Source organism: Nycticebus coucang, chromosome 9 (assembly GCF_027406575.1).
Source record: "Nycticebus coucang isolate mNycCou1 chromosome 9, mNycCou1.pri, whole genome shotgun sequence".
Lineage (NCBI taxonomy): Eukaryota > Metazoa > Chordata > Mammalia > Primates > Lorisidae > Nycticebus > Nycticebus coucang.
This window is the reverse complement of record NC_069788.1, coordinates 9,357,264-9,384,438: the sequence shown is the minus strand read 5'-3', so window position 1 is coordinate 9,384,438 and position 27,175 is coordinate 9,357,264. Positions and strand designations below refer to the sequence as shown.

The 27,175-nt window shown below is 37.3% G+C and overlaps 1 protein-coding gene across 1 annotated transcript in view; it reads right to left on the bottom strand.

The window, feature by feature from the left end:
- Positions 1 to 9,672: 9,672 nt before the first annotated feature.
- The window catches only part of TMEM30A (transmembrane protein 30A), a 47,719-nt gene continuing 30,216 nt past the window's right edge, over positions 9,673 to 27,175 (bottom strand). The window contains 6 exon segments of the mRNA XM_053602845.1: positions 9,673 to 13,039; positions 15,729 to 15,935; positions 16,880 to 17,023; positions 18,071 to 18,158; positions 20,596 to 20,703; positions 23,307 to 23,414. Coding sequence (XP_053458820.1) covers positions 12,846 to 13,039; positions 15,729 to 15,935; positions 16,880 to 17,023; positions 18,071 to 18,158; positions 20,596 to 20,703; positions 23,307 to 23,414 — 849 coding nt within the window. The 3' untranslated portion in view covers positions 9,673 to 12,845.

The window sequence follows — 27,175 nt, the reverse complement described above, 5'->3', positions numbered from 1 at the left end:
CGGGGGCGGGGCCTCGCGGCTCCGGTGGCTGGGCCGTTTGTACTCCCGGGTCCCGCTCCTGACCTTCCTCGTGCCCTTCTGGGCCCTGGAGCCAAGCTGAGGGAAAGCAATCGATTTTCAAATCAGGGAGACGGGAGTGCGTTTTAAGTACTCTTTTAACAAAGCTTAGACAAACGTCCAGGCTGTCACGTACATTTATATATTTTGAGCGAAAAGGCGCCAAACTGAACATCTTTGAGTCACTGGCGGACCTACAGCTGTTGGAGCTGGATGAAATACAAGACAGAGAGGGTGTTGGTAACACCTCTTACATGGATTCAGTTTTTTCTACGGAAGAGACGGTTGTGGGAGTCGTATTGTACCTGTTGCTGAGAATGTGCCGGGAGGCCAGTTTCTATCGTTGTACCTTCAGATCCGCCCCACTCCCCACGCGAGTTCTTCCCGTGTCCCGAAACTGTGGAAGCGGCTTGCTAAATTCTCTTGAGTCTGGGGAAACGCTGAAAAGGGAAGAAAATTTAATTGGGGGAGAGAAGTGGAATGCAAATCTGGTCTCAGTAATCTGCTGTCTGCTCTCCTGCAGACCGCTACCTTCCTTGGCGGCTGCTGCGAGGCAGAGCGATTGTCTACCGTGCGGAAAGGCCTTCGGTGTATCTTGCGTCAATCTTGCTTAATCTCCATTGCAAGTGTTTAATGTGCAAACAACCCTCCCCGGTGAACAAGTATCTACCCTGCATTGCAATAAATATCTTTCCACCTTCCTACAAAGTTAAAAATTATTCCATTATCATTTCAAATAGAAGCTAATATTATGTGGGCTGGGGAAAGGTGAAATGTGTGGATAAAAATTAGTTAATACTGAAATTCTTCCTTGTAATCCTTGGAGTTTTCTTCTTCACTCTACTGTTTGTTAATAGGTCCATCAAGTTACCGGTCCCAGTTCAAATTCTCTTCAACAAAGTTTATCAACACCCTATTCACGTCTTCCTTAGATTGGGACTGAAAGGTCCTGGTTTTCTACCCCCTCTTACACAGTATAACCAAATCTTTGAGCACTATGACCATGTGCAAATAGCTGGGGGATGAGGATTCTTTTAAAATAGGCTAGACATTGAACTTGTTAAGGTTGTATGTGCTCTATGTTTTCTCCATTTAGCAACTAGATTGTAAATTTCTCAGGAATACAGGTTATGAGAATTTCCTACTATTCCCCAGCACTGTTTAAAGGGGGAGTTCACTAACCAACACATGATTAGTGATATAAATTGGATGACAGATGCAGGAGGCTTAGGAACCTGTCCCCAAAGAACCAAGGATTCACATTAAATGGATCCTAATGTAGACGTAGATCCTTATGTGCTTTTCACTTAGTCAATACAATTCCCCCCTTTTATTGGATCATTCCATTAATACATTTTATTTATTTATAGACAGAGTCCCCTTTTGTCGCCTTGGTAGAGTGCTGTAGTATCATAGCTCACAGCAACCTCCAACTCTTAGGTTTAAACAATTCTCTTCCGCTCAGCACCTGTGGCTCAAGTGGCTAAGGCGCCAGCCACATACACCTGAGCTGACAGGTTTGAATCCAGCCCGGACCCGCCAAACAATGATGGCTGCAACCAAAAAATACCCGGGCATTGTGGCAGGCGCCTGTAATCTCACTACTTGGGAGGCAGAGGCAGGAAAATCGCTTGAGCCCAGGAGTTGGAGGTTGCTGTGAGCTGTGATGCCACAGCACTCTACCCAGGGTGACAGCTTGAGGCTCTGTCTAAAAGAAAAAAAAAAAAAAATACAATTCTCTCGCCTCAGCCTCCCAAGTAGCTGGGACTACAGGTGCCTGCCACAATGCCCAGCTATTTTTTTGTTTTTGTTTTTTTTTTAGCAGGCTCAGGCTGGATTTGAACCCACCAGCCCCAGCGCATGTGGGCAGTGCTCTAACCACTAATCTTCGGGCACCCGGCCTGTTAATACATTGTGATTAAAAACAAGCAAAAAGACCCTCCTTTTTATTTCACTTACTATCCCATTTCTCTTTTCCTTGAAAATAAAACACAGAATTTGTGTATTTGTCTGTCCTTCCTCTCCTCCTGATGTTTTCTTGATCCCATTTTGGGCAGCCTTTTACTGCTTTTGTTAGAATCACAAAAGCTTCCGTGTTGCTTTCAATAAATGATCTCAATTTTCATCTCCATCTATCAACAGCATTTAACATAGGTGATGGCTCCCTCATGATATAATTTTTAATTTGGAGATAAACATGAATGCAATGCAGGATAACATGATGAGTAGTCAGAAATGCAGTCTTAAGTAGCTTCCATATACTAACTACTATTTTGGTGGTTCTATTTTTACAGTTGCTCCTTTTAGTTTCCTCTCCTGGATCCTTATCCTCTCAAACTTTAGTTACAGAATATCTGACCTTTTTTCTACATTCATCCTTTTTGTGAACTCATGCAACCTCAAGGTTTGAAATACCATTTGTGTGCTGACAACTCTCACATACCTCCGGCCTGACCTTTCCCTTTAGTTCAAACACCCTGACTTAAATGTACGAGCATCTCAAATTTACAAGCAAAACTGAATTCTACTCTCCACTCTTTATTCCCAAACCGTTGTAATTTTCCTTAATTTCAACTCCTAAACTTGGACTGTTTTCTGTCATATCCTGTAACCAATTCATTTTAAAATGCTGAATAAAATATTCTACTCATTGCATCTGACTCAGACTCGTCTTTATCTCTAACACTACTGCTACTCCAGGCCACTCAGATTATTGCAAAAGTCTTTTTAAATGATTTTCCTGTTTCCACTCTTTTTCACCTATCTTCCACTGAGCAATGACCCTTTTAGAAACTTAAGTTACATACTATGACTCTGCTCTAAAATTCTGTTTTGTTCACTGGTGTTATCTCCAGGATCTAGAATAGTTAACTGGCATACAGAAAATGCTCAGTAAACAGTGGTTAAATGAATAGAATGCTGCATAAAAGAATTAACTTATTGAGTATAAAAATTTAGAAAATCTTTTTTAATACTTGCACTCCTTCCAAACACTTTTCAGTCCCAGAGGTCCTCATACATGTCTCCTAGCTTCTGTTCTGTAAATTTTGGTTATTCTGAAAGAAAAATATGGCTGAAATTTGCCTGAGTGCCTATCAAATTTTATTGGATCTTTCTAGCCACACTTGAAATGTTACCAGATTTCTGTAATAAATTCATCCTCTGAACCAGAATAGTTTCAAAATAGGTTCCTTTCCAAACCATCAGTTTAGAGTTCTTCTGTAACATTAGAAAATGGCTCTTTTGAAAAATACTTCTTTCAGAGGGTTCTGTAATAGTATAACAGAATTGTCCATGTGTGAGCAGTATGAGGTCAGCAAGGGTTAATCCAAGTCTTGTCAATAAAATGCACATCAGATATGAAATTACTGATACAAAGTTACCAAAGCAGTTACCCAATCTTTTTTCCTTTAAAAAATAAACTAGATGACAACCCTGATTTTGATCCTGTATCTGTAAACACAAAAACAGAAGGAAGCCAGAATAGAGTTTTGTGTGATTTGGATGTGTATCTGTAACCATGTGTAAGCCACTTCCAATTTTACAAAAGCAATATAGTGGAACAGCTTCATGTGAACTTTGATATATAAAAACTACTGGTTAGATTAACAAAGATATTTCAATATAATTACAAATATTTGTTATCACACAGTCCCATGAATCATGTTTGGAAAACAGGAAACTCTGTTGTCTCTTAGTTGCTATATCCTTGTTAAATAATTTACTTAATTGCAAGCCTCAGTCTTTTTTTTTTTTTTTTTTTTTTTGTAGAAACAGAGTCTCACTTTACTGCCCTTGGTACAGTGCTGTGGCATCACACGGCTCACAGCAACCTCCAGCTCTTGGGCTTATGTGATTCTCTTGCCTCAGCCTCCCGAGCAGCTGGGACTACAGGCGCCCGCCACAACGCCCAGCTATTTTTTTGTTGCAGTTTGGCCGGGGCTGGGTTTGAACCCACCACCCTCGGTATATGGGGCCAGCGCCCTACTCACTGAGCTACAGGTGCTGCCAAGCCTCAGTCTTTTAACACTAAAGAGGCTAGAGTAATGATCTTTATCTCTGGTTCTAAAGTCCTTATACTGTACGTGAAAAGGTTTCATAAAACTCTCTCTCTTGAATACTTTATTTACCCATTATTAATTTAATACTTTGCAATATACTTGGGTAAATATTTTTTAAAGTTCCTGACCTTTCAGAGCTTGTAACTATGAATATACACATAATAGTAAATTTAATGCAGACATAAATTACAGTCCAGGTGACTGATACAACTAAAGTTGTAATAAGAAATTTAAGGAAAATAGTGGGCTTAGGTTTTAAAAAGAGAATTTTAGTAGGGTCTGGTAGAATTAGAATAAATGGAGCAGAAATAAAAATGCATTCCAGATTCTGGACAAGAACATGGTTCACAATCTGAATTTGGACTCGAGCACTGATATACTGCAGTAACTATAAAAACAGGGGCCTACATGGGGTGAAGAGAGCAAAAATATTGTTGGAATTAGAACCTTGGAGGTCAGGTCCTGAATCTGTCACCTACTAATAGTGACAAGACTGAAGGCAAGTTATTAATATGTAATCTATACTGGTTTCTTTTAAATGGATTTAACAGTATTCACCATCATTGAGTGACTGTGAAGACTGAGACAACTCAACAAATGTTAATACAGGAGAAAAGGTTGGGTAAGGAGAAATAAAAAGAAACATCTAGGCAGAAAGCACAGCATATGCAGAGGCAAGGAAGACAGGGTGAGCTGATGTGCTGGGACTGCAAATGGGATTCGCAGAGAAAAGATGGAGGACTGAGGTAGCAGAGAACGCCAATTTCAATTATGAATTTAAGTACCTTGAAGGTTCCTTAGGGCCATTTAAAGGTTCAAGCAAAAAATCAAAAGCTGTACTTCAAGATCACTCTTCTCTGAACGACCAGCCTGCACATGAGTTACTAGGCTCAAAGAGTCAGTTAGAAGGCTCTTAAGAGTAATCCAAGGAAGGAGGAAAGCCTGAATTAAATAAATCAGCAGCAAGAGATGTGGCTGAAGGGATGTAGATGAAGAGATGGATGAGAGATGCATCTAAGAGGAAGTACCTACAAAACCCCAGAGTGTAGTTATTTGTTGTACTGGGCAGCTGGAGAGGAGAGCTAGGATTTCTGGCTTACCTGATGATGTTGGTAACGTCATTCACTACATTGAGGAATAAGAGAGAAACCCCAGGCTAGGGTGGGACAATTCCTCTTTGACTTATTAACCCCAGGCTTGTGGGGAATGATTCCCACTTTAGCCTTACTTAGATTAATCATTATTATCCTAATCAATTAACCTTATTTCTCAAGAAATGAACAGTAAATAATCTAGAGCTCAGGAGACACATCATGAACCAAGACAAGTCAGAGTAAATATAGTAGCGGAAATGATAAGGGATTTAAGCTTGTGTGGGGAGAATGTGAAGTAAGAAAAGGGCACACCTTAAAAAAACTCAACATTTTCTATGGTGAGTATAACTAATAAATACGTAATGGAGATGAAGGATCAGGTAAGTAAAAAGAAAATTAGGAGAGCTGTTCACAGAAGCCAGATGCTAACGGTGGAGAGAGAAGGAAAATGCCTAGTAAATGGAGCAAAAAATTCAAGGTGAGGGTGAGTTCATTTGATTCGAAAGAAATAGGAATTGTTCACTATTCTTCTATACTTAGTAAAATGCTTTTCATCTACCACTTTGCTTATCCCTCAAAACAAAACCTGTCAAGTGGGTATTGGAATCCCTATTTGCCATTTAAGGAAATGGTAAGTGGTTTAGGAGATTAAGCAATCAGAAAGTACTGTTTGTAAGCCTAAGGACCACATCCACCTACTTCTAAAAGCCATACTCTTGCAACCGAACCTTTTGGACAGAGGTGGCAGTGAAGAGTGCATGACCCTGACATGAAAGCCTGGCTGAAGTTGAAGACAACAATAAAACACAGACATCATACTTTGTACAAACATACGACAAGCTTAGTTGTACTAAGGAAAACGACACACCCCAGGGATTATTTTAGAGCACTGATTCTCAAGGGCATGGCTGGGGGGGGGGGGGCATAGTTCAAGTGCAGTTTTTGTAAATCCACTTTGTGTGCAATTCTGGTGCTAGAAATAAAGTAGCTCGTCAGGCTTGAAAAGAATGTAGGAGTTCAATCTTCCACTTACCACAGATAGAAAAGCTTGTGATACAAAGACAATATCCTATTAATATCACTTAAAGTATATCAGTTTATCTTATAAAGCCTTTTTTTAATGTTATAAAATCATCAAGGATGAAGGTTAAATGCAATTCAAGGTGTTTCTGGGTTAAGATAGTACATTGGCCTCCCAAATTTATTTTCTCCCTCCCGCTGCAGTAAAATGAAGGAAATAACAAGGTATGAGAAAAACTAGGGATAGACACATCATCATAGATGACCCTTGAAGTCATTATGCTAAAAAATAGAATCCAGCTTCAACAGGTTACATATGGTTTCCATTTATAATATTCTAGAAGATAAAACAATGGGGATGGAAAACAGATCAGTGGTTGAAAAAGGGTTTTGAGTGGGGGAAGGGCTGACCACAAGGAATTATACATGGGAGGTTTTTTTTTTGGGGGGGTGGTACTTCTCTATATCCTATTGTGGTGTTAAAACCCACAGAACTGTACACTACAGAAAAAGAAGTTTACCATATGATAATCAAAAACAATTTTTAAAAAGGAACGAGCCCCAAATATGCATTGGGAGGAGATAGCAACAGATAAGCAATTTCGACAATTCTGGAAGACAGAAAGCAGACAGAATATGACTGACTACTCCAGGCAGAGGAAGCTGCAGTCCAAAGGGACTGCAAGGGTGTTACTGGTGAGAAATGCGCTGATTTGTTGGTTCCACGACCCCTGAGAAGCTCACATTTGGAGGTAAGTTATAGTAAAGAGTAGAGATAGGGACAGGCCTGAAAATGTCAAGTTGAAAATCACATAAAACAGAATGGTCAAATCCCCAAGTCCTGTGCTCCCTCCTCCTCCATCACAAAAATAGGATCTCTCATTTCTATTGCTATCTCCACAGATAGAAGACCAGAAATTAATATATGGAGAAATTAATGGTAGACAACTAGATGGAAGGGCGATGGAGGGGGCAGGCAAGTGGAAAGGTGTGAAACAGAAATCACCACGCAGTGGCTCATACTGTAATCCCAGCACTCTGGGGGGCCGAGGAGGGTGGACTACCTGAGCTTACAGGTTGGAGACCAGCCTGAGCCAGAGTGAGACCCCGTCTTGAAAAAAATAGCCAGGTATTGTGGCAGGGACTTCCACGAAGTCCCAGCTTCGTGGAAGGCTAAGGCAAGAGGATCATTTGAGGCCAAGAGTTTGCGGTTGCTGTGAGCTAAGACACCACAGCACTAGGGTGGCAAAGTGAGACTTGAGACTGTCTCAAAAAAAAAAAAAAAAATCAGAAGGTAAGGTGGAGGACAGGAAGAAGTAGAGTTGAAAGCAGTGAAAAACAAACTTTGCAACTCCCTTCCTTCTGCAGAAGATTAGAGAATTCTTCCCTAGAGAAACTAAAATCCCTGGAGAAAAGTTCCCAGCCCAAGGACTGGCCTCCTACCAACAACTCCCTAGCACAGTGCTTCTCAAAACACCACATGGTCTAGCTGTGGAGGCTGACCTTCCAGCTACTTACTACTTGTCTAAGCTTCTGTCATGAACAAGGTAAAAATCAACTGAATGGTGCTATGCTAGAGAGGCCTATCACTTTCAAGTACTGTCCAGGAACATAGAACTTTCATAAAGTTTTCTGGGAGTGAGTCACATATTGCCAAGACTAACCAGAAATACCAGGAAAATTATTTATATGAAGATAAAAAACAAATTAAAATAGCAACAAAAACATCTTGGTGTCAATAGAGTAGGAAGCTACGCATGCGCGCACACACACACACACATAATATACATATATGATGTATATAAAATATACATATACAGAGGTGTCAAAAAATGTACACACATTTTAAGGAAAAAACTTATTAAAATTGTAATACCCAATATATACCCACTACATCTGTTATTTTGTATCTCCTGGAATGGCAGAAGCCAAACGTGACTTGAGTATTATAATTTTAATTCCTTTCTTAAGATGTGCATACCTTTGGCATCCTCTGTATACACACAAACACACACACACACCCACTCTCTCAGAAAAATAAGATATTCTATCTATGAACTAAGACTAGATATTCTGGAAACAGAATAGAATGAAAAACGTCTTAGAAATTAAAATATTTTTAGAAATGTTATAAATTTAATAGAAGATAATGTTGACAGATCAAACTGAAAAATTCTCCTAGAAAGAACAGAGAGAATAACATACAACTAGCAAAAAACAGAAGAAAACCAAGCTTCAATCTAGGAGGTCCAACATCTGACCAAGATCGGATAGAATTTATTGAAAACAAGAATGGACGCCAGAAGAGGGTGGAACAATGCCCTTAAGACTCTTGACAGTTACTTTTTAAATTATACATGTATTCAAAATATCAATGAATTGCGAGGGTGAATAAGGACATTTTAGACATGTAAAAACTGAGAAATTTACCTTTCGTATACTATTTCTCTGTGTTTGAGCAAGTGTTCTAGTATGCAAGAGAATAAACTGGGACACAGGAGGTCCAACACAGGAGCATGAGAGGTCACGGGATGAGCACTGTGAAGCAGGCCCAGACAGCAGCCAGTACGGATCGGCACAGGACAACTGTGCTAGTAAAAACAGCAGTGTTAGCTGGTATCTGGGTAAAAACACCCTTCAGAACAGTGATGGGACCATAGCAGATCTGACAGAGAAGCTGGAAAAATTATAAGGGATTTATATGAGTGTTAAAACAACAAAACTGGCTCGGCACCCATAGCACAGTGGTTACAGAGCCAGACACATACATGGAGGGTGGCGAGTTCGAACTCGGCCCAGGCCATATAAAGCAATAATAACTGCAACAACAAAATAGCCGCGTGGTGGCGGGCACCTGTAGTCCCAACTGAAGCAAGAGAATCGCTTAAGCCCAAGAGTTTGAGGTTGCTGTGAGCTGTGATACCACAGCACTCTACTGAGGGCCACATAATAAGACTGTCTTCAAAAGAAAAAAAAAAACATGATTATTAAATCCAAGAAAAATAAAATTATGCAAAAAAATGTAATCATGGCACACTGTTTTCTCTACAGTATACAATTATCTATTAAAAAATTAAATAACAGCTAGCGCATTTACGAAATGTGATGTAACTACATGAGAGAAGGCGGAGGCCAGGTGTTAGAGGTGAATCCTTGGGTAACATTACCAAGAAGATAATGTCTGAAACTGTATCAAGCACCAGGAGAACAGGCATCCATGTATTACTTAGACACACTGAGATAAACAACAGAAGAAACAACTTTTGGAGTCAAAGCAATCATGTTTAGGAGGGATCTGAAGGCAAGTTCAGGCGGGGACTACTGTTTTTCATCATAAAGCCTTTAAACTTACTATCTGATACTTTAAACTGTGCACACAGTTTTATAGATATATGAAATTTTATAGATATATGAAAGCAAATAAGGCCACCATGGTCTGATTTGGTTTTAGACAAGATATTTATTTTGAAATTTCAAATTACATTAGGAGAAAAGTGATGTTTATGTTTACTGAATGGTGTATGGGCTAAAAAGGAGTTCATTAACACTTTACTAGATCAGCCAAACTGTACAACAGACACTTGTGCATCAAAATTGTTCTTGTAATAGCAGGACTTCTGCACTCCCGCTACCCACCCCAGCCATGTTCACAAAGAACAAAACTTTACAGCTTAACCAACAAAGATGTAGCATACAATAATTCTAAAGCAAAGTTTCCATGAAGACAGGAGGCAGCAGGCTGAGCAGCGCTCATTAACCCAACCTCTCCATGCTTCTCCTCACCAGCCAGGCTTTTCATTTCTCATGTGCCCACTTTGTTATTTTCATCGCCTTTGCCTCTCTTTCTATTTATTAGACATTCCCCTTGATCTAATAATACCAAACTTAGTCAGCCTGTCTATAACTCAAGTGACAATCTGACCACTTCCTGCTAAGAACAGATGGTTAATGTTGTCAGAGTAATTAATAAATACGAATATGGTAGTTAATTTAACAATGAATGACATTTTATCAAGTCATGGAGAAATTAAGCCTGGACTCATCAACTCTGGGTTAAAGTTTAGTGCTAAACATTAGCAACAATTCTAGGCACTGTTAATTTAGCAAGTTGTCTGAACACAGTAAAATTTTGTTCATTCTTACTAACAGAGAACATATTAACAGAATGTTGTAATATAATCAAGGTTACAAAGCGACTGTCCCTAACCAATAAACAAATAGTATTCACTTGGTTCTTCTCTTGATTAATCCTCTATTACTGTGTTATTTTTATCAATTTATTCTTAAACTGCCTTATGATGTCAGCGAAATGTCATAGCTTTTACTCAATGAATAATCTGTCCAACAGGGAAGCTCTTCATATGTCATAATATGTCCTGTAGAGTAAGGCATTCTTTAATGCCTTCTACTTAGCTTAGTTGCCTTAAATTGCAATGATTATTTAGAAGCTGAATATGACATCAATGTTACCTACATGAGTATAAAGCCTATAAGAAGAAATGTTTTTTCCTTCCTCTATACTTCATAGAGGCCATATGAATGTTCCATATTCTCCACATTTTCCAACAGGAGTCCCTTAGAGCTCAAATGGAAGGAGACAGGGAACTTAAACCATCGATGTACTTGTAAAATAAATAAAACTCCAAATAAATTTTAAAATTCCATCTTATCCATGAGGAAAGTGTTAAAAGAGCTCTTCTACTTTTCTTTAGCAACATCTCAGTCCCCCAGTTAGAAAAAGAGATGCAGGATGGTAGTCCTCCTTAAAAAGCATAAATTCCATCTGGAAAGACTGGATGAAATTCCTCTTCCCCAATGATGTACCCCAGAAAACAAAACTGCCATGCACAAGAAGGCCAGTTTTCAGAACAAATAACATTCTGAAAGACTGACAAAACAAAGAAAATTTTCTGACAAAATAAAAAAAATATATATATATATATACACACACACTATATATATACTCAGAAATCTCAGGATCACAATACATCGAGTACTTCATGCAAGTAATATTTTTATCAGTAAAAAGTCACTATGAATTACAAGTATTTTAAACTGTATTTCATGTTATATAAAACTTAAGTGTGGCACATTTCTACTATTAACTATTACACTGTTTTGTTTCTTTTTTTAAAAAGTATACATTAATCAAAATTGATACATTACCCAGACCTTTTGATTTAAAATATAACTCAAGGAAATCATTACAAACTCTGAATAAAACAGGCATTCTTCTACACAAACATGAGTTACTTTAGGTTAAAAAAAAAAAAAGTTCATTTCAATGTAATTAAGCCACCTCTGATTAATAAATACATTGTTATGCATATGGAAAAATAAGTTTACATTCACTTTAAGTTCCATAGCAAACAAATTATAGCATTTATTCAATACGCAATATTAAAATAATTCCAGTTAGTAAAAAATAAAATTACTTCAACCATATAGATTATCATTTATCATGTACATACACTTCAAAACCCCCAGAATTTAATTAAGGATAGAATATCTTTTTAAAGTGTGTCACAGGAAAACCAAGTGAAAAAGAGAATGTACATACACATCTACATTTGACCTATATGCAGAAATTGAACAAAATACAGAAGAAATTAAAGTTACTACTTTCAAAATTTTCTGGAATATAATTAGTAGTTAAGACAAAACACTTACCTGCAAAATAAAAACAGCTTGAGATACTTCCAATACTGAAGTAATTTTCTGAATGTTAAATACCCCAAGAATGAACATAGTCTCCTTTGAGCAATCACATATGTTTATAGTTGAGGCAGAAGATGAAGGTCTGCCCAACAGTTTTTCCATCTCACTCCTATTTTCTTCCCTTATGAAGTCTCAGGATCAAGGGAAGTGATCACATGTGAAAGCATTCCAAGTGAGCTGAGGTTCCTGACTGCAACTTTGGAACCACATGGGAAGAACAATTTTAAATCCTCCTACCTGGGACCTCCCTGAACTCTTCAGGCATAGTGTTATTAATTCCTGTGCCAGACATAAAGGGAAGTATGTTCTTTGGAATCAAAGCTAAGTTTGACAAAGAACTGTACTGGATAAACTGAGGACATGACCATCTCCCCAAAGATGGTAGTGTAAGCCTTTACACACGACACATGAAAACCATGAAGTGTTTTATTTAGATTTGGTCTTTCTTCATCTTTCTGTAACTCTGAATCCTGAAGGGTTAGCAAGTCTATATACTCATACATCTTGTAAGCCCTCTCTTCACACAAGAGCACACATATACAGCACTATGTGTCAATATAATATCATCAATACAGCACAAACAACGAAGCAGGAGATGCGGTCACATGAAAGAGGCTCTATGCATCACATGGCCTGTCCCAATAAAAAGCAAACATTAGAATGCCATTTCAGTAGTTATAGTGTTGATATAATCAATAGTTAATTTTTTATACCCATCATATATTTTCATAGGTCATCCATAGGAAAAAAAGCAAAGGACAAAAACTGTTTTCAAAAAAAAATGTTATGTGCCAACTTCAAAATGACATACTAACCAGATGTCAGCAGTGGAAAGCTAGGTTGAACAGGACTGGCTTTGATGCACATGCAGTAGATCTGTTTTCAGAATATAAAATTAAATGGTAATGTCAGCAGTATTACTACTGTTTCTATATTTGTGATTAATTACTAGCAGTACAACTCCCAGAAGGAAAGAGATGGATCCAATGGTGATGTAAGCAATCCCCAAAAATGGATTTTTTCCTCCCATCCATGAAATAGTGCTCAAGATCATCCGTTTTCGTCCATCAAAAGAATGTACGGGGTAATCTGAAAAGGGTATAGGAAGACTTTTCCATCTCTGGTTACTTGATGCTTAAAATACAATTTTAAAAGTTGGCATTTTATTGCTTGGAATTCATCTGTATAATTCTGTGACGCACAGGTACCTTACCCATACGTTCTAAATCAAAAATAAAATTATATTATCACAAAAGACTAAATTAGCAAGTTAAATGTTACTAGTAAAAGTCAAAATATTTTACCAAAACAACCAAATTTAAGGGTGATATACTTTTTGAGTTCTTTAGCTCTCATTACACAGAAGAGGCAAAAGGCCTCAAAAGAATGTAATGTGAAAAAGTACTTTAAATGAACAGCAATGAAGCCTCCACAGGAAGAGGAGGCTGACAGATCAGGAGAAAATGAGAGAATCAGAGACTGGAAGTCTCTGCAAGCTCAAAGAGCATGTCTAGCAGAAGCTGTTCTGAGACTCTGAGAGGGGTCTGAGCACAGGTCACACTGTGTGACACTGAGGTTTCAACATACTGATGTGGAGCAACAAAAAGACACAGCGGACAGAAAAAACAGAGTGAAGTGAAGGCTGAACTGAGAGGATGTGTGAAATAAGACCCCAGAGTAGTGGATGAATTATCTACATGAACTAGTTCTAGGATTTTGGCAAGAGGTACACAGAGAAGACAGTTAGGCTGCATCTGTTTCCTGAGTTTCACCAACATTTCATCCCCAAAGATGGGGCCCTATGACTCCAAAGGGCAGGTTCAGTTCTGCCAATTCTTTTTTTTTTGTAGAGACAGAGTCTCACTTTATGGCCCTTGGTACAGTGCCGTGGCCTCACACAGCTCACAGCAACCTCCAACTCCTGGGCTTAAGCGATTCTAACATCAACTCCAACGTGAGGCAGGAATGATTTTAAGAAACTTGGTAAATGTAAATGTAAATGTTTTGGCACAGTAACTGAGATAATGCCGGAAAGGCTATGTTAACCACTGCGATAAAAATCTGTCAAATGGTTTATGAAGCGAGTGTATGATGCCCCATGATCATATCAATGTATACAGTTATGATTTAATAAAAAAAAAAAAAGAAAGAAAGTAAAAGACATTTAAAAAAGAAAAAAAAAAAAAAAAGAGCTCTACTAACCAACATTCTGGGGGACACAGTATCAAGTCACCCATGCTAGTCTCTCACTTAGTATCCTAATCCTAAAAAAAATGGGGTTTAATTCTAATATTTAGTTCATACCTTATATATCCAGTTTTGGCAACTTAACCTTTGATGTTTTGTAGGCCCAAATTCTTGCCCTCTCAATGTCTGAGACTGTAAGACAGCTTGCATTCCTCTTGAATGACAAGTTCTTTATTCAGTGCTGGGGCCCTGGTGCAGACTTCCTGAATGCAAACTGTTACCTAAGAATTCCTGCAGTTCCACAAACTTCCTTCTCTTGTGTTCTAGACTACAAAATGATATCAGCCCTTACTCTTTATATTTTGGAGGCTAATTGTACTGGAGCTGCCTTCTATTTTGGCCATCATCTCAGGATAGTGTTTTTTCTACCAGTACCTGAATTGGGTCTTTCTGTCCAAAATTGCTCCTATGTGAGAGTAGTTTCTAAAACTTGGTTCCTTTCAGTCTGCCACTAGCAGGCCACGTTCAGTTGTGTATACAGGTACAACATTAAAGGACTCAGATCTCAAACAAACTTATTTTGAAATAGAGTATATTAATCTAACCATTTACTAATCCATCATAAACCAAAACTATATACTTATGACTCATTAGGATTACAAAAAATAAAAAGTACAAGATCAGCAAACATTTAAATTCTAATATTTTCATTTACAATATGTGTAAAAAAAGGGCTAGAGATTAAAAAATATAAGGATTCTATTCAGAATAAAAAGAATTATCCAATATTTCCCTCCTAAGAAGACTTTACACCTATGTAGATTTGTGTTGTTCTGACTTCCTAAGTGAACTATCTAGGGACGTGGACTAGGCTGGCAGATGATGGTACCACCATGGCCTTTGGTGTCAACAGCCCAGATATGAAGCCCTTCTAGTTATTACCTGTGTAACCCTGGGAAAGTTACTTAAATGCTACTTTTTTCCTATATTCTTGTCTATAACACTGAGATATGTTACTCCTTGAATTCAATAAAACAGTGAATGGAGAGTACACAGCAAAGTGTTGGCATATAGTTAGAATGAAAAATATTTTTTAGCATTGAAAGTAAACCTAAGTTATTAATGTATAACAATCTAGCTAACGATAAAAATACTTTGATACTACAAACAAATCAATAATTATGAACAATTACATAGATGTGAATTAACACATCTGCTGATTTTTAATATCTAAAAAAGTATATTTAAACAGCCCAGTACCACTGACACTTATTTAGTGTTAGGCACTCAATGGCATTTGCATTAAGCTCAATTACAAATTCCCTTATAAAATAGCTAGCTTATTTATAAATCAAGCACCTATACTCTAAGTAATTTCACCAAATGATAGGCCTGAAAACTCAGTACGAAGTATATACAAATTTAAGAGATGTCTAGAAGGTATAGAAGAAACATTGTAAAAATACAGAGATCTTGTCAAAATGCAGAGATCAAAACTAAAGCACAAGGTAACTTGCCATGTAACTCAGATAAATTTGGACTAGATCCCTTTCAAGCTCTAAGAATCTACAAATACAGACAAAAAGGATACTGTATGTGATATTCAAATAGTAGCGTCCAGCTGGTAATGTTGGATGTAAATCGCTTTTCCGCTCTATGAGACGATATAACTTACGAAAAGTAGGTAATGCTGCAGTACGCATCCACACAATAAAATCCTCATTTATGAATCCATTATTATCCGGGTCAGAGTCCAGCATGTATACTGGGTGAAGCCAGTTCACTGGCTTTGTTGTATCTTTAAAAGGAGCAGGGAAGGGATGAGGAGACAAATATTCAATTATGAGTTAGTCTACTAAAACAAAGATGTACAAAACATAATCTTGGTATTTTTCTTATTTTCAAAAGTATAAATATATTCATATTCTAAGAAGCCTAAAAATGTAGAGAGAAACCATTTCTTCATGGAATAACTTAACAAAATATTTACAAATATTTGGTTAGTATCTGAATTAATTTGTATTATTTACAAATATTTGGTTAGTATCTGAATTATATAGCCTAAAAGTAGGCTATATAGTATATACAAAAAGGCAGATTACTTAATGCAAAGATATTAATTTAATGTGAACAAATATAACATTGTGAAATTAAGGTAGCAAAGAAACAAAAATAAATTTACATAATAATATAGGCTTGTTCCAAAGAAACTCTGCTAAAGTTTTAAAAGAGTATAGCTGAAATGCTTCTAAGAAAACATCAGAAAAATTATATTCTTTATTAAAAGTACACATTTTCTTTAGAATTTCAGTACACTGGCACATTAGTAGGAAGCTGAAGAAAGAAAATTTGTTACTGTTGCTTTAAAAAATATAAACTTTTAAGATTCTAAAGAAAATTTAAAATACATTAAAACTTCTAGTGGTTTTTTTTTGTTTGTTTTTTTGAGACAGAGTCTCACTTTGTCACCCTCAGTAGAGTGCTATTGTATCACAGCTCACAGCAACCTCAAACTCTTGGGCTTAAGTGATTCTCTTACCTCAGCCTCCCAAGTAGCTGGGACTACAGATGCCTGCCACAACGCCTGGCTTATATTTAGAGATGAGGTCTTGCTCTTGCTCAGGCTGGTCTGGAACCTGTGAGCTTAGGCAATCTACCGCCTCCACCGCCCAGAGTGCTGGGATTACAGGCATAAGCCACCATGCCTGGCCTTTAGTTTATTTTTTTTAAGGAATGTCTTACCTTTAAATCGTTCTTCCAGGCTTTCTCCTCCAGGAGGATTTCTGAATTTTACATTTTTATCTGTCCACCAAGCAATACCTTTCTTTTTCAAAGTAATAGGAGTAGGGTCAGAACCATTGCCAATGTGAAACAATTCTAACGTATCTAAAAAACAAGAAAAGGAAGATCTTACTAAATGTCTATTGTAAACCCATAGGACCTACTTAACTTTATAATTCCAGATGGACTTTCCTTGCCTCAGTAGAGGTATAATTCTCTTTTATATATGGCTAAGTTATATGTGATAAGATCAAATGTTTTAATATTAACCCAAATATAACTGTAAGGTAAATCTGCCTGTCCTCTCTTCTAATAATTCATTCCTAATAATTTCTAAATTTTCCATTTATCTGCACTATCCAATACCTTGGCCACTAGCAGGGACATCCAACCTTTTTTCTTTTCTGCCACACATTAAAAGTGTTAAGAGTTGCCTTGGGCCATGCAGTAAATATATAAACTTAATGAAAGCTGATTAGCAAAAAAAAGGTCCATGCATACTTTTTGTGACATCCAACATCACAGAAAAACAAAAACGGTCCTAACAAAATCAGCATGAGGCTAGTGGCCCACAGGTTGGACACCCTTGCCTAGACATGAATGATTACTACCCCCTTAAAATACGGTTGGTTCAAATGGAGTAGATTCTATATATGATATACATCAGATATCAAAGACTAAGCATAAAAAAAAAATCTCTCAATAGCTTTTATATGCTATGTTGAAATAACAGGATCTTGAACATACTGAGTTACTACTAAAATCAATTTCACTAGTTTTTTAATGGTTTTTATTATGACTACTAGAAAATTTACAATTACCTACATGAATAGCATTTATAGTTCACATTATATTTCTACCAGACACATTATATTTCTACCATTTAGAGCTGCTCTAAATGATCAACTGTAGCTCCTTTTCAGTGATATAAATAAAATTAGTGGAAAGACAGCCTGGGTTTTATTTTATCTTATGTGAAATAGGAAAGCTATCAAAATGTTTCTGCTTCTTTCTTCTCAGAGACAGAAATCCATTCCTAAAACATGTTTGCTCAAAAGAAAAGTCACAGAGCATTTTAATACTTCATTCAATCCCTAATTTATCTAATTATACATGTCTCTATCTACGTTGATGTTCATGTCTGCATCATACCATTAAACATACTGTTGGCAATAGCTCCACAAGGAGCGATCGGTTTGTCTTCATTTCTTCGGTAAGGCTCACATTCCTTACTAGGGTTCTGGTTTTCAGAAGGACAGAAAGACAGAAATTATTACCCAGGCCTCTGGGAAGTCTATGAGCTATCCCTAAATTCAATCCCTATATTTTTCTCACTTGTAATGCATACATTTATAATATACATAGGCTATAAATAACACATTTAAATACTCGAAATGTATTCCTTAAAATTACTAGATTACCTTTTTAATATAACCTTTACCCCCATGTTTTGTCCTATATGCATAGATCAAATTAACATCTTTTTGATTTTCATTATCAACACAGAAACCATAACCACAAAGCATTTTCTGCCCAAGAAAAATCAAGAAATTGTCTATTGTCAATCCAAAAAAAAAAAAAGTACTCAAAGGAAGGAGACCAGAGGCACTAGTTCCTTGGGCAAATCCCTTGATTAAACTGGGCCTCACTTATAAAATTACATGTTCAACTAGTAATTTGGGGTTAAATCTCACATTTAAGAAAGAAAGGAAGGAAGAAGTTTAATGCAGATTCCTAGAATATGCTCCTCTTTAAATTGTGCACCCAGGTCCAAGGAAAACAAAAATGTTGAGACAGAACCATTTGCCTGTCCTCCAGATTTGGTTTTGAATTAGTCCCTACTGATGAGCTACTGGTGAGTGTATTTTGTAGCCACCAAATTCTTAACGAAGTTTTAAAAGGAAATATTATTTACCGCCTGTGAATCAGGTACTAAAACAGGCTGACAACTTTGCATTAGGAAAGCTATTTAATGAGTACCTAATATGTATTACATACCATGCAAGGTGTAAGAAACAGAATCATTCCCTGCCTTTTGGCCACTCACAGTATAACAGAGGAAATAGATCAATATAAAATCAACTACAATACTAAGTAAGAGCCATGGTAAAAATGTCTATATTCAGTCAACAAATACTTATCAAATGCCTTCCAACGTGCCAAGCACCAGTCAGGAGCTTGGTGAAGAATGATTAAAGAAAGTCATGCTCCCTGTCCTCCTCAGCTTACAACACAGTTGCAAAGACAGATAATAAATAAGTGAACAAACATGTAATTACAAATCACAGTAAATGTTATGAATATGTTGCACAAGTGACTGATGGGGAGAAGGGGAGGAGGAGCTGAGCTGATTTAGAATCTATGCTAATGATTTTGCTTCACTCTGGAGAATTATCACATAAGGCCTAATAAAGAAGAGTAGGAGCCAGCCACGTGAACAGAGTTTTAAGCAAACAGAACAGCACGTGCTACTAAGAACTTGTTACTTCTGAGGAAGTAAAGTTGAATGTAGCTGGAGCATGACAAGAGGGAGAATAATATGCAAGGAGGTTGGAGGATTATGCTCAGATCATACTAAGACTTGGAGTACCAAGTGTTAATAAACCATTAAAAGATTTCAAGTAGAGAACTGGTATTTATATTTTTTGAACGATCACTACAGCCGCAAAATACTACAGATCTAACCAGAACCCTGTATATACCAGGGAATCTTTAAACAGATGTGTATCTCTCAAAACCTACATTAGGAACTAGCAATAAAACCAGTTAGGACAACCCAGGGCAGCTATATATAATGTTTACCATGCCCGCTCTGGTCACAGCACAGTCCTGAATTGTACTCTAAGAGATTCCCAATTCTAAGAGATCCTAAATTTTTCCAAGCCCCTGAATGTTTGCATTGGCAACAATAACATAAAATACTTAAATGCTAACTTCTACTATGGAAAGTTGAACAACAGTGAAGAAAGTAAGATTGCCTAGTCCACAGATTCCCAAACCAGGCTGGACGTCAGAGGGGTAGCACATTAAAAATAGATATTACAGAGCTCCATCCTTCCAAACACTGACATATTAGACAAGAGAATTCTGGCATTAATATTCTCAAATAGCTCCTCAAATAGTTTTTCAGTAACCCACTCTTTGAATTTTACTGTTCCTATTTCTACAAGTTAAAAAATGAAGAGGTGGGCGGCGCCTGTGGCTCAAGGAGTAGAGCGCCAGTCCCATATGCCAGAGGAGGTGGTGGGTTCAAACCCAGCCCCGGCCAAAAAAAAAAAAAAATGAAGAGGTATGTTCAATTTTAAAACACAACTCCAGAAATTAAAAGCAGCTATCTTACCTAGTGCAGTAGAAATGAATAAACCCAAACAAAACGTATTTACACTCAGAATGTTAGACTCATCAAAATCCTATTACAAACAGATTAATGAAGAAAACAATCCCAATGACACTACGAGAAGCAAGCAGATAGAAATGCACTCCCCTGGCTGTAGGACATCATTATCTCTGCAAATTCATGACAAAAATATTTTAACTGCAAAACCTCACTATGCAAACTATAAAGGACAAGTAAACTTTAATTTCATTCTAACATTATAAAATTAACATTTCTAAGTGAACAGTTACTACGGGTTCTTCACAGATACCACCTTTTCCTATTTCATCATTTTACTTACAACCAAAGCACTAGGATCTCCATTTAGTTGACTATCATCTCTAGACTTCACATAACGACGATGGTTTTGATAGAAATTAGACAGTCCATAATACATAAACACGTTGCCCTAGAGAAACAGAGAAAGAGAAAAAAAAAACTGTCACAAACTTGTTTCATGTATACATAAAAGCTATGTAATTTCGACTTTACTAGTTTACAATTTGTCATGAAAGGTAGTGGGGTGAATTCTATTAGCACTCAGCAATCTAAAATGGTACAATTGTAAATAAGGTTAAAGGTATGTTACCAAAATCCAAGAGTCAACCCTGAAACTACCCTTAATAACTTCAGAGAAGTACTCTTTACGTTAAAAAGCAACCTTTTGCTTTTGCCTGACTGTGCCAGGCCAGTGACTCCTACCTATAATTCTGACAGGTTTAGAGTCCAACCACAGTGGCAATCCCAGCACTTTGGGATGCCAAGGCCAGAAGAATGCCTGAGCCTAGCAGTAAGAGACTAGCCTAAGCAAGAGCTAGACCCCACCTCTACAGAAAGTAGAAAAATTAGCCAGGCACGGTGGCATGTGCCATAATCCCAGCTATTCAGGAGGCTGAGGCACAAGCTAGAGGTTGCAGTGAGCTATGATGATGCCACTGCACTTTAGCCCAGCCAACAAAGCAAGACCTTGCCACAAAAAAAAACAAAAAACAAAAAACCTTCACAGAAAGTATTAGCCTACTATGACCTATTTTAATTTTAAATTTCCACCAAAGTAGCACCAACTTTTCAGAGATATAATGGTCAAACTTCATTATTTTTCCCAATAAATTCTGAAATTGAACTGGGATATAATAAATTTCTCAATAGGATACTATATAATATTAGCAATTAAACTAGTAATCAGCAAAGTAAGGTAATAAGTCCTCTACTAATCATCAAGAAAAGTTATTTATTTAGTGGAGCCAATGTCAAAATAACTTAGGAAAGAAAGATCATCTACATACACACAAGTATTTAGATACTAAGAAGCCATTTTCAATAACTAAAAATGTTTAGAGGTGACAAAAACATTAAGCTATTCTCTCCTTTCTGGCTGCTACCTCTATTTTCTATATTCTTATCCTCAATTGAAGGGATTTCAGTTAACACTGTAAGTACGCTTTGTTTGACTTGCAACCTTCACGTGTGGTATTATTTAGTTAAAGCTTGATTTTCAAATGTTAAACCATGCAAAATGTCCCACTCTATACAAAGAAAATTATTTACATGAAAACCTTTTCAGGAAGGGCAGGAGTATCAAAATTGTATCAAACACAAACAATGAATATGCTTTTAAAAAATATATTCTCTCAATTTAAGATTCAGCATACTAAATTCAATCTGCAAAGTGAAAAACAGATCCTTTCTATTAATTCTCAGTTAAAATAACCTACTTGAAGTTCCCTGAAAAGGCTTTAGTCCATTTCAAAGTTTGGGCTTATGAAGAAACACAAAACCCACCAGAGAATAAATCTAGGATTTATCACCTCTACAGAAAGTAATTTCTGAAATAAGTGTTTTTGAAATGGGGGAGGAGACAAACTGAGCTTCTCAATCACTATAAATATCTCATTAATTCTGCCCTTTCTGACAAAAGCAAAACTTATTGCATCTTTAGAGTTTGCCCATCACATTGAAAAACAAAAGACTTTTAAATATGCTTAAAATTTTTATTTTATCTCTGCTGGAACAAAGTTAAATAATTAAATTTCTGTCTTTTACCAAATTTGTTTCCATGTTTTTTTCAAAGGTGACATTATCCTGTCCTTCACCTCAGTGCAAGAGCACCTATGACCACTAGATGGCAATCTCTGGTTACCAGAGATTATAACATGGTCCCCACTACCTTTAAAAAATGTGAACCGTATTAAGAGTATAATTGTTTTACCATAAGAAATAAGTGAGGTGATGGATGTGTTAATCAGTTCAATGTAAGCATTTCACATTGTATATCAAATCAGTACACTTTACCCCATAATGCACTGTACATAGTTACGATTTAATAAAGAAAAAAATGTGAAGACTAGAAAATCTAAAAAGTTGGTGTGTATTATAGCAGTTTTGCTCCCTGAAGAACAATTCTCAGGTAGGGGAGACTACAAACTGGCCTTCCCATGCCTATTCTGAATCTTCATGTCCTTTAGCACATGCTCAGTTACCAAGAATGGCAGGTCAGTGTGAACACACACACACTGGAGGATTTGGAACTATTTATGGATTTCTTACTACTTATCAAAAAATTAAGATTTTAATAAGTGCTTACATTTTTTATAATTCTTCACAGATCATAAAAATTCAATTAAATGATATGAAAATTAGTATTTATTTTCTAATGTAAAACTTGTTTTAGTATTTTAAGTATGCAAAACAATTTGAAAAATATCTTTCAAAATACAAATATATATAAAGTTGATATAAACTTACGTTTACAATTATAAAATTTTCCAGTGAAAAGATAAAACACGTCTTCAATTTTGTTTGAGTACTATCTAAATCACTCAAATAAATGTATTTAATTTTCAGACTGCAAAGTGGAACAAACAGATAAAGATCTTCCTCAAAAGTATATGGATTCTAGAAAACTAAAGTGACTTCTCTACAAAAGGAAAATACCAAGTAAAAAACGTTTAGTACAATGTCAGAATTTTCAAAAGGATGTTTTTTTCTAATATATCACTTGGAAACACAGACCTCGAATGACTTTTCCAGTGTGAAGTTAATGGTACAAATGCAAGGTGTCACATCAGGAGACAAACATTTATGGCAGGGACTAGAAGGCTCGATTCCGGTATAATCAATCTGCAAGAAAAAAATATAACTAAGCATCTTCTTGGAGAAAGTAGATACCTTAAAACACTCTGAAATACCTTGCTAATAAAGAGGAAGTAAGAGTAATGAAGCAACCCAGATCCCAGACAAACACTGTTTTCGGGTTATCTGTTCATTTAGACAGTGTGAGGCAGTAAACTGGAAAGGGTCCTTCCTCTGTTGTCCTACTGGTTGATCTTTCCAGCAAAGTCCTCTCTCCTTTTGACCAAAAGAAATACATAAATATATTCGTAAATGTAACCATAAATGTAAAATTCAAAACTGGATGAAGAAGATTTAAATCACTATAAAGTCTGAACTATTAAAATTATAAATAAATCTGCATTTTTCTTAAATCTTTCGATCTTAAGATGTGGAATCAACCCAAGTGCCCATCAACACATGAATGGATTAATAAAATGTGGTCTATGTATACCATGGAATACTATTCAGCCACATAAAAGATGGAGACTTTACTTGAATGGAGTTGGAGAACATTCTACTTAGTAAAGTATCACAAGAATGGAACCAAGTAGCCAATACACTCAGTACTAATATGAAACCAAGAGAAAAATAACAACATGCCCACATAAAAGAAAAACACAATTAATTCAAGTAGAAGGGGGGAGGGGGAGAGAGAGAGAGAGAGAGAGAGAGGTAGAGGGAAAGAGACTGGGGTGTTCTCATCTAATGGGCACAAGACAGGGGTCTACAGTATGCCCGCTGGGTGAAGGGTTCAACTACAACTTAGACTTTCCAAATGCAAACAATGCAACCTAATCTTTGGCACCCTCATATCAACCTGAAATTAAAAAAAATCTTTCAATCTTAAATGCTTATCAATCACCTCAGCTTTCCATGGTAGATTTTCAAATAATAAAGCAAAAAAGGGCTACTATTTTTTTGGAAAACCTAAAATTGAATTTGTCTTGACTTTATCTTGGGTTCCTGGCAGGAAGCTTTTTATCCTCAGAATTTCCCAGGTGACTCACACAGAGATGGCTCAAGAAGACAGCTCCTCACCAGGTCACCAGAAAGACTAACAGTATGATTGGGGGCTCCGGCCCAGCCCAAACTGTAGGGAGCAGTGTGGGGCTGGAAATCTAGTTCAACCAGTTAGCCAATGATAAATCATGAAGTTCCAATAAAAACTGAACAATGAAATGAAGGAGAGCCTTCTGATTTGTGAACTTGATGTGCCAACAAGGTGATATGCTCTGAGTATACAAGGAAATGGCATGAAAGCTCTGTGTTTAGGAATATCCCGAACCTCACCCCAAATGTCTCTTCCAGAACCCCCCCTGAACACACAGCCAGTTGGTCAGAAGTATGGATGACCTGGAGATCCCCAAACTTGTGACCAGAGTGGGAAATGAAGCAAGGCTCACAGGGAAACAGCACAGAGGGTCTCGGGAACAAACTCCCTGGATTTGAAGCCAGCTGGAAAGAAGTGTGAGTGGCCAAGGGGCTTGATTTGCAGTTGGTGACAGAAACAGGGGCAGTCTTATTGGGGACTATGCCCTTATACCTGACACAGGGCGGTTACTATGGGAACTGAATTATAGTATATTTTGGGTGATGTCAGAAGACTTGGCCTGATAGCTAAATTTCATATAATGAGCATGAAATTTTGTAAACAGGCTTTATTTTTTATAGTTTTAGGATGACAACAAAATTGAACAGAAAGTACAAAGTTTCCATATACCCCCTGAACCCCCCCACAACACACACACACAACTTCCACCACCATCAACATCTCATACCACAGTGATATATTTGTTATACTCAATGAACCTACACTTACACACCCATCACCCAACATCCACAGTTTGCATTAGGGTTCACTTTCATGCTACATATTCTATGGGTTTTGGCAAATGTAATAATGATACATATCTACCACTTTAAAATCACACAGAGTAGTCCCCCTGCCATAAAAATCACCTGTATGCTAAAAATCCTCATCCCTCTCTCCCTGCTAATCCTGTCAATGACTGATCCTTTTACAGTCCACAGTTATGCCTTTCCCAGAATGTCATATAGCTGGAATCACTATATGCAGCCTCTTCAGATGGGCTTCCTTTACTTAGTGATATGCACTTAGGGTGCTACGTCTTTTCATGCGTTTATTGCTCCTTTCTTTTTAGCACCGAATAATACTCCACCATCTGGATGAACCAGTTCACTTAATCCATTCAACTACCCTACATCGTGGTTGCTTCCAAGTTATAGCAATTATGAATAAATTTCTATGAACATTTTTGTGTAGATGTAAGTTGTCAACTCACTTGAGCAAATACAAAGAGTGCAATTACTGGATTACGTAAGAGGTTTCTTTTGTAACTAATTGTCAAACTATCTTTCGAAGGGGCTATACCATATTGCATTCTCGGTTTTTTTGTTTTTTGTTTTTTTGTAGAGACAGAGTCTCACTTTATGGCCCTCTGTAGAGTGCCATGGCCTCACACAGCTCACAGCAACCTCCAACTCCTGGGCTTAAGCGATTCTCTTGCCTCAGCCTCCCGAGCAGGTGGGACTACAGGCGCCTGCCACAGCGCCCAGGTATTTTTTGGTTGCAGTTTGGCCGGGGCTGAGTTTGAACCCGCCACCCTCAGTATACGGGGCCGGCGCCTTACCAACTGAGCCACAGGCGCCGCCCTGCATTCTCAACATCAATAAATGATAGTGTTGTTACACATTCTCACCAGCTTTTGGCATTGTCGGTGTTTTAGATTTTTATCACTCTACTAGGTATATAGTGGTATCTCATAATTGTTTTAATTTGTAATTCCCTAATGATACTATGAAAATGAGCATCTTTTATATGCTTATTTGTCATCTAAGTTATACACTGAATGTTTGTGTTCCCCCAAAATTCTAATGTTGAAACTCTAACCCCCAGTGTGACAATATTTGGAAGTAGGTTCTTTGGGACATAATCAGATTTAGATGAAGTCAGGACGGTGGAGACCCCATGATGGTATTCGTGTCCTTGTAAGAGAAGGAAGAAAAACTAGATCTTTCTCAATCTCGATCATGTGAGGACACAGCAAGAAGATAGCCATCTACAAGCCAGCAAAAGGGCCCTCACTATGAACTGAAGTCTACCAGCACCTTAGACTCGGACTTTAAAACCTCCAGAATTATGAGAAATAAAAGTATGTTGTTTAAGCTACCCAGTCTATGCGTTATAGCAGCCCCAGTATGCCATTTGCAAATATTTTCTCCTAGAATGTGGAGAAAGTATTTTCTCATTCTCTGAAACAATCCTAATTACCGATACCTTAATAACATAAAAAAATTAAGTCATCTAATCTTTATTTCTAAAAAAAAAAAAAAAAACTGAACACATAAACTTTACATATGGGTGTTCAACTTATTTTTGTAATTGAAAAAAGGAAAGGCGACAAGATGGCTGACTGAAGCCAGCTTTCCACAGAGGCTCCTGTCCAGAAGGAGAGTTAAAGGACAGAAATTTAGCAAGTAACCTAGTGGATTAGAACTGCACCAAGAGAGAAGATTGAAGAACCCACATCAACCCCGCTGAGGCGAGCTGCGACGCCAAGGATACAAACAAAAGGTACAAAATCCATCACCAAGGAGACGGGAGATCCTCCCCCATGAAAACGGCTCAGAGTGCCCCACAAACAAATGAGCAGAGTTCAAAGGTCCTCCCACTACACTCCACGGGAGAGACCCTCCAAAAACTGGACCTACCTCCTCTACTAGGGTGCCATGGCATTCTCCTGCCA